Source organism: Lolium rigidum, chromosome 5 (genome assembly GCF_022539505.1).
Source record: "Lolium rigidum isolate FL_2022 chromosome 5, APGP_CSIRO_Lrig_0.1, whole genome shotgun sequence".
In the NCBI taxonomy this organism is placed as follows: Eukaryota; Viridiplantae; Streptophyta; class Magnoliopsida; order Poales; family Poaceae; genus Lolium; species Lolium rigidum.
The window spans coordinates 109,443,313-109,459,474 of NC_061512.1; the positions used below are offsets into that span (position 1 = coordinate 109,443,313).

Here is a 16,162-nt window from a genome sequence, read left to right on the forward strand (position 1 = left end):
TCCGTCCATGCTTCTTCATGAAAGTTGTACTATTTGATCATGCAGAGGCAACAACACATTGTACAACTAGATGGTATTGTCGCTACCATACGCGTGGTCGTTAAAGCATACTGTGCACATGATGGAATTTGTTACAACTAGAAAGTTGTTTGATTTGCTCCAAATCACCCATTTATGACTTCATTTCCTTCCTAAAGTGTGTACATGAGAATAAATGGGTTCTTTGTTTTCAAAATATTTTTGTTAGTTGGTAATAGAAAACCGTCAAACCAAATATAAACCAATGAAGAAGCACCTCAGAAATCATTTGTACCGCAGGGACCTAAGGACAACAAAATAAATTTGAATATAAAGTTCAACGGTAGTGGCGGTGAGTTGCCGTTACTCTAATTGATGTGGCGAGGTTTCCTTCTCTCGCTCTACTGCCACCACCTCATCGACTCTTTTCCACCTTGCTCTTGTATGCGCTTGAGGGTATAGTCAACTATGCTACAGAAATTAAATCTAGTACAAAACTTATGGACTAACCTTTTTGTTGTCACAAATTTGGTATATATCCTTAGTATGATTTGAAAGGAATTGCAAAAATGGCCACTCACAAATAGAAGATATAGGAATTGGAGTCTGGTGTTCTCCTATTTATTATTTTATAAGTTCCCTCTCTACCCATTTCTCGAAGTCTTTGATTTCAGAAGTTTTTCTTACATATACATGTCCTTGAAAAAATTGTGAGTCTAATTGCTGGCTTGCTGCAATATTAAGAAACAATTATAGCATATCACTTGAACTTTAATAGAGAAAATATAGAAGTCGCAACCTTATTTGTGATGGGCCGGGAGGGGGTGGGGGTGGGTCTAAATAGTTTGAAGACAACTCGTGCGGAGAGTATGTTAGCATGGGAGAACAAATGACCAACTTATGTTTAAACTATATAAAATAAATGCTATATGATTCGGGTTGGGTGGGTGGCAAGGAATCATATGTATTTTCAAATACCTTGCAGGAAGGGTGATAACCCGATATTAAATGTCTAATAAATACATTTTTACTAGAGTTGTGGCCCTATGGCTGTCCGACAGGTGGCAAGTGGCAATTGGGTGGTTCTGCTTAGCAATAATCGATGCACCCTACTAACTAATATATAACATGAAACCTGATACGTAATGGAAATCGATGCCATATAAAAAGTAGATTACAAGGTTTTTTTTTATTCCGCAGCAACACACATGTATTATGTAGTTCTAGTGAGTAGTGATTGAACAAAATAAAATTCGACATTTCTTCGAGACAATAAGAACACCAAACTAGTAATAAATACATATGTACACATATTTAAGTGAGATTGTAAATATTCGCTGGGGATATTTTTGTAAATGTTTAATTATTAATTTGAGCCGGTACTTATCATAGGGAAAATCAAACTGAAATATCTAAATTCGGGCAAACCTTTTATGCCATAGCCCTTAGCAAAATCCAATATTCTGGTCGGGTTGGGTTGGCAAACCCTTGCTACTCCCAAATCCCTCACACAGCATCGTCCCGGTGTCCGTCGCCGCCGAAACCCCTCCGCTCGCCCACCGCCGCCGCCTCCTCCTCCTCCACCACCACCATCACCAAAGCTGGCCTGCTATCTCGAACCCCGCCCCTCCCTCGATCCCTCGTGCCGCTGCTCGGCAGGCGTGGTCAGGGCCTGATTCCTTATGCTGGTGACGAAGCCCTAGCTTGTTCGGATTTTTGTGCCGGTGAGTACCAGTTGAATCATCTACCTTTTCAAGATCGGCAGGACGCTCGGGTGGATCCGCCCATGCATTTTGTTGCCTATTCTCCTCAAATAACGCTACTTTTGATTGAGATCCCGAATCATCAATACTAGTAATAGCTGTTTATTTTCAGAAAACAAATCGGGGATTCGTTCAACTGAACCCTCGTTTCCCCTGTTCATCCCGACCCTGGATATAGATTTTCGTTATCCTTAGTTGGTGCCGCCTGATATGCACCAGTTAGTTGGTCCTTTTCATGTGTACTAGTATATAGATCCGATGCTCTGCTTCGTTGCTTGCGCATTTGTGAATTAGTTGTGAAAGCATCAGTGATGAGGTGCACATCATTTGTACCTGTTCTTGATCCGTGCCCTCCTTTGTTTGCCTTTCGTGAGTGTGTTCGGTAACTTGATAACTTGCCTGCTGCCGTAATCCTTATTGTAAATAGTTACTTAGCAGCTATTTGGTTACTAGTGTACTTTGATTCATTCGGTATGTTGTTTCTGTTGGCGCAGTTATATTGCTGGCTAGATTCATCGCCTCAATTACTGGCCATAGTGTAAGATGAAAATAGTTTAATTTCAGCTCTAAGAATGTGGTCTGTTGCTATTGTTATTTTCATAGGAATGGGTGATCTTAGCGTCCCTCTCACCCAGGAGGCTACCCTGCATGACACCAGGCTTCGAGTGATTTTTTAATGGTGATTAGCATGAACTTTTTTTTTTTTGACATTCTAAGCACTTTGACTTGTGGTTTGCCTAGACTTTGGAAAGTTCCTGGGTCTGCTACTGCTTTCAGTGTTGACAAATGTTGTGATTCACTATTCTCATGGTTAGATGGCGATTTGAGCTGCAATAATGTATTTTTATTACTATCGGTACCTTTGTTGCATCATGCATTTCTTCTGTGGAGATCAGCTATGTGCTTTGCTAATTGTAGCTACATTGGTCACCTGCCATATGCCCGTCTATTTTCCACCTTGTATAGTGGAAACATATGTTGTATATTTGAAGTGCATATCATGCTAGCGCATCAGAGATTTAGTGGGTACTGTTAGGCAACTTTGCTCTTTAGCAAACTTGTCTTCTTTTGGCGAATAAAACACTTCCAGGCTACTCCCTCTGTATGGGAATATTAGGCCGGAGGGCCATTTTGGCAAGACCAAGACATAGCAATTGAGTCGAGGCTAATTACTTTTGGATTAAACAGGCAAACCATAGCTCCCCATTTGGTGGTGAGTTAAATGCTAAATCACGTATTCCAATCTCTTAGTTGAGTCCAGCTCACGCACGATTTGGATGGCCAGTAAAATCTCGAACGACAGCGCATGCATTAACTACCAACAAATTAATGGGGTACATGAACGGCCATGCATGGAGTTAATACTCTGGACTTACAATGCTGAACTATTTGATTTTGCTCTCCGGACCTATAAACCCATACAGAGGGAGTAAAAAACAGAGCCCGGTGTATTACGGCTGCACTCTACGTGGCACTCATTCTGTGGCTGTTAATCAGGCCATAGGAAATGACAACAGAACTACACATCCTCGACACCCTTTGCTTTGGGTCTGACCTATAGCTGGAAGTAGCATTACCTTTTTGGTTCAGTTTGACCAAACTTCTTATATAAGTGATCGGCGTCTTATTTATTTATTTTTATTTTCTCTCTCTGTGGTTTGAGATTGACTCAGTTGTCACGCTACCTTGGCTGCTAGGAGATAATCTGCCATATGCCTGTCCCTCGAACATAACAAGCATTCCTTTCTCTGATTAGTTAACTCTTTATAGTAGAGGCATGTGTTGTATCTCTCAACCTTATTGTGCTAGCGCATTACGGATACTTAACGTGTTTCTTTAGCAGACGGTTGTAGTCTTGTGCTGAAACAACGCACCTGCCAGACGTGAAAGCTAAAACATGAGTATGCAGTATGGACCCACTTGCAATACTTTACATGGCTCGCTTTTTATGGCTGTTCATAAAGCATTAATCATGGAGAGTGTGGTGACAATTGGACATCTCCTGTATTATTTTCTCTGATCCAGTATAGCTGTATATTCGTTTTAGTCGACTCTTTGACATTTGCCTTGCTATTGTTAAAACATAAACCGTTTTGTCATCATTGTTTATCATTGGCTAAGACTTTTGTTCATTTTTTACATTTGGTTCCTTTTATCAGTTTGAGTAATTGACATTTTGTGTTCTCATTACATTTCTGGTTTTAGCTCTTCATACATTTTGAAGGCATAAGTTTATGAAATCAGCATATGTGCAGGTATCAGAACCCTTATTGGATAGAAGTTAGTGCGGCCATACAATGGGGTTCGATAATGAATGTATTCTGAATATTCAATCTCTTCCTGGTGAATATTTTTGCCCTGTTTGCCGGACACTCATATACCCCAACGAGGCTGTACAAACTCAGTGCACACATCTCTACTGCAAACCTTGCTTGACTTATGTAGCAGCAACAACACAAGCCTGCCCTTATGATGGCTACTTGGTGACAGAAGCCGATTCCAAGGTATTTGCTTTCTTCTTAATGAAGTGATTTGTGCTTAATAAGTGAAGTTAAGTATATTTGGAATTAGTGCCCTCTTTGTTACAACCTGCTTTCCAATATGCAGCCTCTGGTGGATATAAATAAATCGCTTGCTGAGACAATTGGTAAAGTTGCAGTACACTGTCTCTATAACAAGAGTGGTTGCCAATGGCAAGGAAATCTGTCTGAATCCATCACACATGGTACTGCTTGCGCCTATGGGAACTCCCCTGTTGTTTGTAACCGCTGTGGTACTCAGATTGTACATCGTCAAGTGCAAGAACATGCTCAGCTTTGTCCTGTAAGTCCGCCATGTCTTAAGTGATTTGCTCTATAAGTCTAGAGCCATTTCTCTGTGCATTAATCCTTTTGCACCTTTGCATGTGTTGACAGGGCGTGCAACCCCAAACACAACAGGCTGACAGTAGTCTGACACAGTCATCAGCTGCAATAACCCAGGCAGTCACCCAAGATCCTTCTGCAGTTCCCTCAGTGGCACCTGCAGCAGTTCCATCTGCAACTACAGCTGGAGCTGTAACAGCTCCTGCAGTGGCGACTAGTTCAGCTGGTGCGACCACAGCAAGCACGATGGCTGCGGCCTCTTTCTCAGGGGCACCTGCTACTAGTCAAGGTCAAGCTGTTGCTCCCCAAACTCAAACAGCTGAGCAGTGCCAGCAGCAGCTCCAGTACGAACAGTATTACCAGCAGCATTACCCTGGCTACAACCCCTACACTCAGCAGTATCAACAGTATGGCCAATACCAGCAGTACACACAACCTCAAACGCAAGTGGCAATGCAAAATGTTGCTCAAGTTCCTGCACAACCTGCTCCATACGCTCAGCCCCAATTCCTGCAGCCCTCACAGCCCCAACACATGGTGCCAAACCAGTCCCAGAATCAGTCTCATCATCCTCAAGTCCAAGCACCAGTTGTTCAGCCGCAGCCTCAGCAGAATCCACCATTGAATCCAGCACCTCAAAATCCACAGATGCACCCACAAGTTGATGCACAGCCTATAGCCCATACTCAAGTTGGTACTCAACCATTTGCAATGCCTACAACTCAAGCAATAGCTTCCCAGGTGCAGCCACATGTACAACCTCATCCTCCACAACATCTGCAGGCTGTGACCCAGCATCAACATTCGCAAATGCAGTTTCTACCTCAGCAGCAACATCTTCAATCTCAGATACAGCACCAGCATCCACAAGTACAGCAGCAATCGTACCCACAACCTCAGGTATATCATCAGCCTCATCCAGTTGCACAACCTCAGAATCCTCCAGTACATGCGGCAGCGGGTCATCAATCATATTCACAGCCTCAGCCAACAAATCAGATGCCACATGGTGCTCCACTTCAGCGCCCTGCACATGCATCTCACTCTCACCAACAGTTAGTTGGTCCTCAGCATGCTGCGCTTGTACACCCTCCGCAGGGTCAATTTCCGTTGCAGGGCCAACAGCCAGCTATGCAGGCTCCTCAAGGTGCTCAGCATGCATCACAACATCAGCAACATGTTGGGTATCATGTTCAAAGGCCACCAATGCATCCAAGCATTCCTTCCCAAGCACCGCCACAAGGGTTTCCTGTTAACACTTCCGTTCCTTCACAAACAGGTCACTTGTACCAACAAGGAATGTACTCATCTCAACAACATATGCATTCACAATCTTTCCAGCCCCATGGTCCACCATTTATACAACAGCAGCATGTTCCAACTTCGACTAGCAGGTCTATGAGTAATGCTGCAACTCCACACCAGTTCCAAGAATCTGGGAAGTCAGAAAATGCAAGTAATGCTACCGGCAATACTGAAGTAGGTGATAGTACAAATGGAGGTGGTGAATTTTCTGGCATAAAACCAGAATCTCTAGGTGATAAAAATGTGAACGGAGAGCAGAATGATTTTGGTAGTACTAGAAAAAATGTGGCACAAACTGGCATTACATTGGGTGGTGCAGATGGTTCAGACAAAGGCAAAGGAAAGGATGAATTAGTTGGCCAAAATAGTAATTCACAGCCTGAAGCTTCACACGTATCCAATGACCTTGAGAAAGGAGGATCACTGCAACAGGTATCACACAAAGATCTGGGAGCACTGGGGTCCTATGTGCCTCCAGGCATGGGTCGACAACGTCTGTCTGGACCTGATGCCAGGCCTCCTCACCATATGCTCACACAAGGCCAGACGAATCAAATGAGGCCACCTAGTCATAGTTTTTCTGAAAATATCCGGCCTCCAATGCAGCAACACCCGTTTGGTTTATATCAATCTGAAATGGCACCAAGGATGCTTGCGCCAAACCTTCCGCTGCCAGCACCCATCAGATCTGATGACGGCATGATTCGGCCACCCATGGGTGGTGGACCCTTGCCTGGACATCAGGACACAACTATGCCTCCTTTTGCTCCAGAAAATGTTGGCCGGCCACATCCTGCTGGTAATTCTACTTAACCAAATACATACACCTTTGAGTTTTCTTATTGTAAGCACCTTGACCAAAATTTCCATCCATTCAGGAATGACAAAGGGCAATGGTGTTGGCGGCGGGCCACTTGGAAATTCCAGGGCTTTCCACGAAGAAGGGTTCAATTCTTCACGGGAACATTTCAGGTCCTTGGCGCCATCATATCCTGGCAGATACAATGTCGACCCTAAAGATATTGAAGAGAATATGAAGCAATTTCCAGGGCCAACTCATCTTGACGGCGAGGGTTTTCAGAGAGGGCCTAGACCATTTGATGGTTTCGATTCATTACCTGGAAGGCCTCCGTTCCCAAATAAGCCAGGCCCATATCCTACAGGCTTCCCTGAAGATTTGTCAAGGAAACCCCATTCAGTTGTTGGTCATCCTGACTTTGTGTCACCTGGTGCAGAATACGGCCTCCACAGGATTGATGGAATGCCTAGAAACCCAGGTAAGGATTGTAAGATGCTACTAATAAGTAATAAGTCAAGGCTTGATTCTAAACCTCATTACCAGCAGGTCTCCATGGGGTTAATGAATGACAAAGAGTTTATGGCTACTTGATCCTTTTCATAATACTTTCAATGGCTCTCTAATGGGTTGAAATAATTTTCAGGTCCATTTCTTCAAGGGATGCCAGCGGGTCCTGGAGGTCTTCGTAAAGAGCAACTAGGCCCTGGCAACCTTCCAGGGAACATACATCATGATTTTGGCAATCCAGGGTTCCCTCCTACACATTTCCACCCTGGTGATACTTTTCTTCCGAGAAATCTACATGGTGCTGAACCCCTTGGACATGGTCAATTGCATGGAATTGAACCTTCTGGCCACCGGTTCCATGGTCACGTACATCCAGATGATCCAAATCTTGATGACTATCCTCGACATGGTTTTCCACAAGAATCTGGCCGTTTCAGCTCGGTGGGTTATGAATATTGAGATCATGAATTTATTTTGTTTTTGTGTTTATTTCTGGTGTGAGTTTTCGTATGCTAATTACTTGACCGACGTACTGATTAACTACTGAACTGCTGATTGTTGTATTGTCCAGGGTGGATTCTTCAGTAATGGAGATGTTGGTTTGTGCCGGATATGCATGTTTAACTGTGGAAGTGCAGAGGACCTGGGTCTACATGTGCATACAAGGGAGCATCAGCAGCATGCAATGGACATTGTTCTGAAAATGAAGCATGATGTTGCGAAGAGGCAGAAGATGTAAGTATATATAAATATTTGTACTAATCTGAATTTGAGCATCCTCGGTGAAACATTTCTTTGGCCTGAAACTCTCACGCATTTCTCAGGATTCCTGGAGGTCCCAAGTCGTTAAACAAAAAAGTAGCTGTGAAGGGCAATTTCCGTGGAAATAGGCGCTAGATCTCTTGTTATCTAGTTCAGCACTCGATGAGATCTGAAGGTAGGTTTGGTGGCTGCATTTACCCTCTCAAGTGCAACGGTATTGTCCTAAGTTCAGTAGTTTAGTTAGTTGCTTTGCCTCCCGTTCTTTCACCAGGTTGCTGCCAGTGCTGTTTGGACCTATTTGAGAGTTTGAGACCACTGAAAATCAAGACATGTTCATGCATTTGGGTTAAGGTAGTTCTTCATGTTTGTAATGGAACTTGCAGTGGCCTCAATTTTTTGTTATTATGTCACCCAGCAGACTATTCTTGCTTTTGTGGTACTTTTTGTTGCTATTTTGGATATTAGTTCCTGAAGCTATTTGACTCTGAGAATGCTTCTATTTCTGAGCGTCCAGCCTTCCAATCTTGCGCATATGATAATAGTTAAGAATACTGTACTCTGTCCATTTTATTTTATAAGACGTTTTCTGGTCTAGAACGGGATAAGCAATTAATAGTAGAGGGAAATGGTCATCTTGTCCATGGTGCTGTATAATGTCTTGGGAATATGAGAGAGAATAATTAGCATGTGTGTTTAGCCATAGATGGTGAAGATGGATGAGAGATAAATGAGGGCAAAAGTGAGAAAATGTCATCAATTTGAAATGAACGCCTTGTATTTTGAGAGGAGACTGCAAAAACTATTGGCCTTATAGATTAAAACGGGATGGAGGGAGTACTTGACTTCCTTGTATATCCACTAGGCACACCTCAGTATCCTCAAGTAGCATTGTTACCAAAAACCTATATTGTATTTTGTAGAAACATAAAACTCTTATGTTAAATGTGTATAATCTTAGGGCACTTCTTATACTCCCTCCGTCCGGAAAAGGATGTCGCAAATTTGCCTAAATTTGGATGTATCTAGACACTACTTAGTTTATGGATACATCCAAATTTAGAAAAATGTACGACATCCTTTTTGGGGTGGATGGAGTATTTAAAGTTGCCATCAGTTTTACTTATGTTAAATTCCAGAAGATGGTCACTTGAAATAGACCCTAAGAACTAGGCTCTGCTCTAAATAGACATTTATGGCCTTTGTGAAAAGGCTATTTTCAAGGTAAAGGAGTGGGCCTGTACGTTGTATCAAAACGAATTTGAAGTCTAGGCTGATAGAAATGAAAGTTTATGACATTGAACAGGGCTTCTTTTTATAGTAGAAATATTTTTACCCCTGCCCATCACAAATTGTAGCATGAAACATCTATGATGAAGCATTTAACAAGCATACTTTAGCCAAATCTTCCCCTTTCTGCTGCTTCCATGGACTAAAACCTGGGAGTTCCATCTTTTTTCAATTTACAGTTTCAAAAGAATGATCAATTGGATGCTTTCATTGTATAATAACTATGTATATAATTACCTGGTTTGTCCTTAAACAGTGTACATTGATTTGTACTGCCATGTAAACACAAAATGGTGGGACGGTTTTTTATTAACTGCTTATTGTTATTTAGAACATTCTTTGTAGCTACATGTATCATTTTCTTATTGATGAGATACATTTGAAGAATTTGCTTACGTACCATCTTGCATCGAATTACTTTCCGGAGAGCTTGCGATTGGTTGTTTGTACCTAGGACGGCATGCAAAGTCATGAACCTCAAAGAGGAATAGACTTAGAGGGAGGGGCAGAACACATAAATTGAGAAAACATGGGGCCTTAAATACAGGTCCTGGATGTTAGGATGAGGGCATGTAGTAACATAGGCATGTTAGGGGTGGTCTAATTTCCTAATTGAAAGGTCTTGCACCCAACAATTTTGTACCTAGGAGCTTGCGATTGGTTGTTTGTACCTAGAAGGGAGGAGCAGAACACATAAAATGGGCAAACATGGGACCTGAAATACAGACCCTGGAGGCTTGGATATTAGCATAAGGGCATGTAATAACATAGGCATGTTGGGGGTGGTCTAATTGCCTAATTGAAAGGTCTTGCACCCAACAATTTTGTAGGTTAAACACTAAAAATGAATAGGAAAAGAAGTCCCTTTACTTGGTTTTGAGCTGGAACATTAGTATATTCAGCTAGCTAGTTGATCTAGTACAATACCTGTTTACTTGTATATAGTTACTTCATTCTTAAAACTAGTCAATAATGTCTCTTGGTCTGATTATCATAGCTTTTGGGGTGGAGATTGTCATTAAAATTTATGGTCACCTTGGTATCCTTAATAACCTTCTAAATTATATTTTAGTTCAGTTTGATATGGCTTTCCAGTAATGTTGGTGGTGGTGAATTATTGGCATACAATAAGTTTCCTTGGCAGTAGCCTTTTTCTGGATGTGTTTCATCCAAAGTGACCATTGAATGATATATGCTTCTTTTGTTGTCTGTTTGCTAAGCAGAAATTGACAAGTTTAGGAAATTCCCTGCGAGGGCTCCACGTTCATACAATCGAACTTGAATGCTTTTCTGAAGGCGGTAAGGGTAGATAAGCATTCAACCTTTCTTACGAAGTGATTTAAGTTTTCCACAAATGTGACCCATCTGTTTCTCAATTTTTTTGGCAAATGATTATGTCCCTAGATACTTGCATGAAATTTGCAATATTGTGCATTTGTAAAACTTGGCTTTAACTAGTTGGTCGTACAGACATGGTTGCTATTAGGAGTTTAAGAACATGTTCACCCATCCCTGACAATATTGCGGTGGCGCCAAAAGTGTGGCAAGTCATACTTTTGTGGTATGCTTTGGCTAGAAAATTATTTTGTGATAGTTAAGTTGGGCCCTAAGGAAGCGCAACAAGCCACTGTTGTGGTTGTGCACTATATATGACTATCCTCAAAGGTCAAACTTACTTAACTGAGCATGGCAATTTGGTAACAATTCTAAAACCCCAACTTCAAACCAAGTTTCTCGAGGTTGAACCTATGTAGAAAACCTGAACTTGATTTGCATATGCATATGAATTTGATCCCAGCTTATTTAGTCAGTCAATGGCCATAAATGTGCAGCTCCTTTGACATCTCTTTTACTAGGGACTTTCTGTTTGTTGCCGTTCGTATTATCACCAAGAAGCAGCACCCATACCCTTATAGTTTGGGAATCATCCAACATTCGTGAATGACTAAACTTAGTCTAGAAACTATGTTCGAATATATGACTTTCTTGCTACGTACAGAATTGGGAAAGACAAACAACAATTAAATGTAGTAATCTGGCTTAGACAAAATTATACTAATGTTATAGTACCACTTAAATACTTGGAACATGTCCGGAAACAGCTGACATGTAATGTTTTGTTATAGACATGCAAAATGTATTTATTGACTAACTGGAAAAAAACTGAAAATGGTTAGCCCGTGTGGACTAATCTTAATGACCATCTGAGATTCACATTGTAAAATTGGCTAGTTGCCATGTCTTTTGAATTTGAGAAAATTGTGAACACTTTATTCTTCTAGTGGATCTATCTTGTTTTTGTGTTACTGTTCTAAAAAGTCTTGTAGCACCCTATTGTGAGGTCCTGGTGAATGTGATGGAGCCTTGAGAAAACAGTTGTGACTGGCGTTGGCTAACAACGACGCTACACCTGTCTTGTGTTGCTGAGCTGATCATCAATAATGTATTTATGAGAGTATGTATTGCACTGGTGTGACCACTTTGTTTCTTTCCCTTTCGTATTTCCCTTTTTTAGTATTTTTGTTGTATTGCTCAAAATTTATTCAGTAATTTGACAATTTTTTTATATTTGGTTTTAGGAAAAATTGTACTAAATTAGTGACAACTAATATGAAATAGTAGTGTTTATGCAGTGTGTAGTGTAAACACCTAAGCTTGAGCTCCAAACAAACCTAAATGCGTGTCACTGAAATTTTGTTCTCTGCGGATCTGATTCGTTACCTGAGAGCATTGTTTCTATCAGGTCTCTTTCGGTTATCACGGTACAAATCCAAGCATGGATCCTGAGCCCCGTAGGGATTTGGTTGTGCCCCATCCTCCACCCAATCCCGTTGTGCTCAGTCACCATAATCCAGTGCATCAATTGTTATCCTAGCACCAGAAGAAACCTCTGCCATGGAATGATGGAAACAATGAGGTCATAGCGTCATCTCTCCGCTCTCTTGTGGAAATAATTCTAGAGGTAGCGTGGGGTGAGATTTTCTGAAGTCACAGACAGAAGAAAATGAACGGAATGATGCCAGACTCACTGGGCTGGAAAATTTCACTCAGCCAGGCTGAAATCCGGCTACCTGAAGCAGAGGATTCATGGATCGCTCCAACGCAGCCCAACAAAAAGGTACTGCGTTTTCTTTCTGTTTAAATTTTAAAAATTATTTAAACTTGAAATTTGTTCAAACCTGAAAAATGTTCAAAATAAAAAATTCCAAACTTGGAAAAAGTTCAAACTTAAAAATAATTTAAACTTGAAAAAGTTCAAAGCTAAAAAATGTTCAAAAATGGAAATTGTTGAAAATTTCAAAAATTTCAAAAAATTGAACGCTAAATCAGAAAAACCTGCAACAAAATCGAAGGAAGCAAAGAAAAACGACAGAAAACGGGAAAACCAATGAAAAAACATTCAAAAAGATCCCACCCTAGCTATTGGGCATGGCCCAGCTAGCGCTCGCTGCAGGGGGCGCCCCAGATAGCGCCGCAATGGGATCACCGCCCCTTTTGTTGACACAGTATCTTGTTTTGCTTGAAAACTAGCCGCTGCTTTTATGTACTTCTCCAATCCAGAATAAGTGGCACTGATCAACTTCATACTAAATCAATAGAGTTATTATGTATTGGAGGACAATTTTTCTCTTTTATATCATCGTAGCTAAAATGGTTCAGCCACAAAATAGTCCGGCGAGACCTTGCTAGAGACCTCATAGTAAAATATTGTGCTATTATAGCAAAAACATAGAACAACTATAGCAAAAATGTTTTTCTTAGGGATTTGCTAGTTCGGAGCTAGCTGAGAACTAGCTTCGTGCTCAGTCAAGTATTACACCATTTGATTTGGATCTTGATTCGTGCTAGCCATGAGTTGCAAAATGAGTTCCAACTGAAATTTGATAACATCTTCTAACTGAGAACGAAATTAAGAAATAGTCACACCTTATTCTTATGATGCATCAACAGAATGTATGGTGCAAAACCTAGGATGGTTGTAACAAAAAGTTCTTTCATATGATGTGGCAACTATAGCAAAACGGAGTAGTACTTGATAAACTCGGAGAGAAAATGCTTGATGGCTCCATCTACCACCACCTCCCTTAATTAGCTTCTCCGGTGACAAAATTTCTAAAATTTCATTTATTGATGGGGCGGAAACGGTATCCCCGGGTTTGGAGTGGCAGTGCAGAAGAGGATACAATACCTTGTTTTGCACTAAATCATACTCCGTCCGTCCACAAATAAATATACATCGGATTTTCCAAGATAAATTATGAAGTGGAGTGAAAAATACATTGGGAAGATGTAAAATAATATCTCTCTTCTCTATAATTATTTCACCTCCAATAAGCTAAGTGAATGTAGAAAACAAGGATAACATGTGCTTAATATTATTGGTTCGATTTTCCTGCGATGAGAGAGAAGCAATTTCTACTACTTTAAAGTACATTGAGAAGATATAAGTACACTCTTTTGTGGACAAAGTTTAAAACTAAATGTTTTTACTTATTTGAGGACGGAGGAAGTACATGGATACATATACAATACAGGATAGAAACTACTCCCTCTACCGTAAATACTTATCACAGAAATCAGCTCGAGTTGGAATTCCAGATCTAACGAGCACCTAGATATGAAAATGCAGTCAGTCGTGGTGTCAAACCTGTCGGGCGTTCCCGGACGTCGCCTCCTCCTTGTCGGAACCGGGCACATCATCACCAACAGCGCCGACACCAGCACGGGCCCGCGCCTTGGCAGCCTCGGCCTTCCAGTCCATGCGCGCGATCACCACGACCAGCACCGCCAGACTCACCGTCGCGCCGGCGATGAGCCCTGCCAACAGGCCCTCGATCCCTAGCCGGGCCCTGAACCCGAGCGCCACCCCGATCGGCATCGCAACGAGATAAAACCCTCCCAGTATGGCGTACATCCCCACCGCCGGCCTCGCCGTGCCCCGCACGATGCCGTCGCACACGTGCATCGGGAAGTCCACCACCTCCAGCGCCGCCATCACCGTCATTGCCTTCGCCACGCCGTCCTGCACCCCCTCGCTCCGCGTGTACAGCCGCGCCCACTGCCGGCGTGACGCGAGCATGAGCGCGCTTCCCGCGGCGCCGGCGACGATTGCGCCCATGATGGAGATGGTGGCGGCGCGGCGCGCGGCGGCTGCATCGCCCGCGCCGAGGGAGTTGGAGACGCGCACGGAGGCGCTCACGGAGAGGGAGAGCATGATGGCGTAGAAGAGGTATTCGAAGTTGAGCGCCACCGCGATCACCGCCACCGCGCGCCGGGCGTCGGGCAGGAGGCCCGTGAGCAGGATCAGGATCTCGTAGCACCACCACTCTAGGCACGTGTTCAGGCAGCACGGTACGGATAGCCGGATCAGACGCACCCATTCCGCCTTCCTCTCCGGGACCGGCCACCACCACCTCTCGCACAGCGGCGCCTCCGCATTGCCATTGTCGTCCTTCTTCGCGAGGAGGAGGACGTAGGCGGCCAGCCCGACAGCGGTGGCGAGGTCGCTGAGCCAGAATGCGGCGGCGACGCCCTCGATGCCCCTGGTCCGTGACAGCCACACGGTGAGCGGGACGTGTACGGCGAGCCCCACGACGGAGGCGAAGAGCGCCGGGAGCGTAACCTCTTGCGAGCTCAGGTACGCCTTGAGCGGGCAGAGGAAAGAGGCGACGGCAAGGTCCGGGAGGAGGCACACGACGTACCTCCTCGCCACCGCGGATATGTCAGGCTGCTGGCCGAAGACGCGGGCGAGCACGACGTCGACGTGGAGCCAGAGGAGCGCGATGGGCACGGAGGCCGCGAGGAGCATGGCAGTGGTCATCAGCAGCGTCCTGCGGAGTAGCGCCGCGTTCCCGGCGCCGTGCGCCTGGCCGCAGATGGGGTCCATGGCGCCGCAGAGGCCCGTGAGCACGGCGATCCCCGTGGCGCTGGCGAAGCTGAAGCCCAGCGAGCCGGCAACCAGCTCCAGCTCGCCAAGCCGGCCGAGCAAGACGGTGGTGGTGGCCTCCTTGGCGAACCCCGCCAGGTTCATGCCGATCAGCGGAAGCGCGATACCCCGCTGCGCACGCGCCTCGCCGGCCACTGCGCGCGCCGCCGCCTTCGCCCACCCCGGTTCCTTCTTCATGGTCGTGAATCCAACTTGATCATGCTCTTGGTCTTGCAGCTGCTGGTGATGAGGTGGTAACGCTGGATCCATGGCGAAATGATCAGAGTTTGTCTTGTCCAGCATGTACGGGCATATACTTTTCGATTCAGAAATTAGTAATACCACCACTATACGTTTTTTTTTGTATTCATAACAAATATCGTTAGTGCTGACGGCTTCCTCCTGCTTCACTGCTGGTACCATTGCAAGTGCTCGCTGAAAGCAAAAATCAGCAATGGTGACATAGACTCGCAAGCCACGTGAATTTTAGCCTCCAACGTTAAAGATTGTGTCTCATGCATGGATGATAAGCAAAGGCAAATAGGCTCACCATCACACCCCCACTATCAACCGAATTATTGGCCAAAGCCTTTGTTTCCTCTTTATGTCAAATTTAAGTGCATTGCTTTTAGGATGCTATACAACTACGTTTTTTTGCGAAACATGGTACGGCACATGTGCTCATGTATACATACGTACATTCACCCATATGATGCACGCACAACCTACTTCATTGGACACCTCCGAGAGCCTAAGTCCAAGAAACTGTTCTGATAGGTCTTGAGATTGATGAAATCACCATAGGTGTCTCGCTGTCGACGAGAACTTCGACTTCCAAAGTATCAAAACTGAGTTGAGGTGCCACTATCCTCCTTACCATCAAACCAGAGGTTGATTTTCTGCTACTAAGCTTCTCTAGCTTTATGGGTGG

At 43.8% G+C, this 16,162-nt stretch overlaps 2 protein-coding genes across 4 annotated transcripts; one reads left to right on the forward strand and one right to left on the reverse strand.

Moving 5' to 3' along the window:
- Window positions 1-1,597: 1,597 nt before the first annotated feature.
- LOC124651917 (trithorax group protein osa-like) lies at window positions 1,598-10,785 on the forward strand. 3 transcript variants are annotated; one of them, XM_047190933.1, is made up of 9 exons: window positions 1,598-1,742; window positions 4,037-4,285; window positions 4,389-4,604; window positions 4,697-6,749; window positions 6,829-7,227; window positions 7,393-7,697; window positions 7,828-7,991; window positions 8,081-8,193; window positions 10,529-10,785. In XM_047190933.1, exons 2-8 carry the CDS (start codon window positions 4,079-4,081, stop codon window positions 8,151-8,153), a joined length of 3,417 nt encoding a protein of 1,138 aa, XP_047046889.1. In that variant the 5' UTR covers window positions 1,598-1,742; window positions 4,037-4,078; the 3' UTR covers window positions 8,154-8,193; window positions 10,529-10,785. The 3 variants fall into 3 exon arrangements, with proteins under 3 accessions (XP_047046889.1, XP_047046888.1, XP_047046887.1); XM_047190932.1 differs by lacking the exon at window positions 10,529-10,785 and adding an exon at window positions 8,290-8,612; XM_047190931.1 differs by lacking the exon at window positions 10,529-10,785 and having other exon boundaries at window positions 8,081-8,612.
- Window positions 10,786-13,652: 2,867 nt separating this feature from the next.
- Window positions 13,653-15,532, reverse strand: LOC124651918 (protein DETOXIFICATION 56-like). Its single transcript, XM_047190934.1, has one exon. The coding sequence runs from the start codon at window positions 15,499-15,501 to the stop codon at window positions 13,948-13,950; it is 1,554 nt and encodes a 517-aa protein (XP_047046890.1). The 5' UTR covers window positions 15,502-15,532; the 3' UTR covers window positions 13,653-13,947.
- Between the last annotated feature and the right edge of the window lie 630 nt (window positions 15,533-16,162).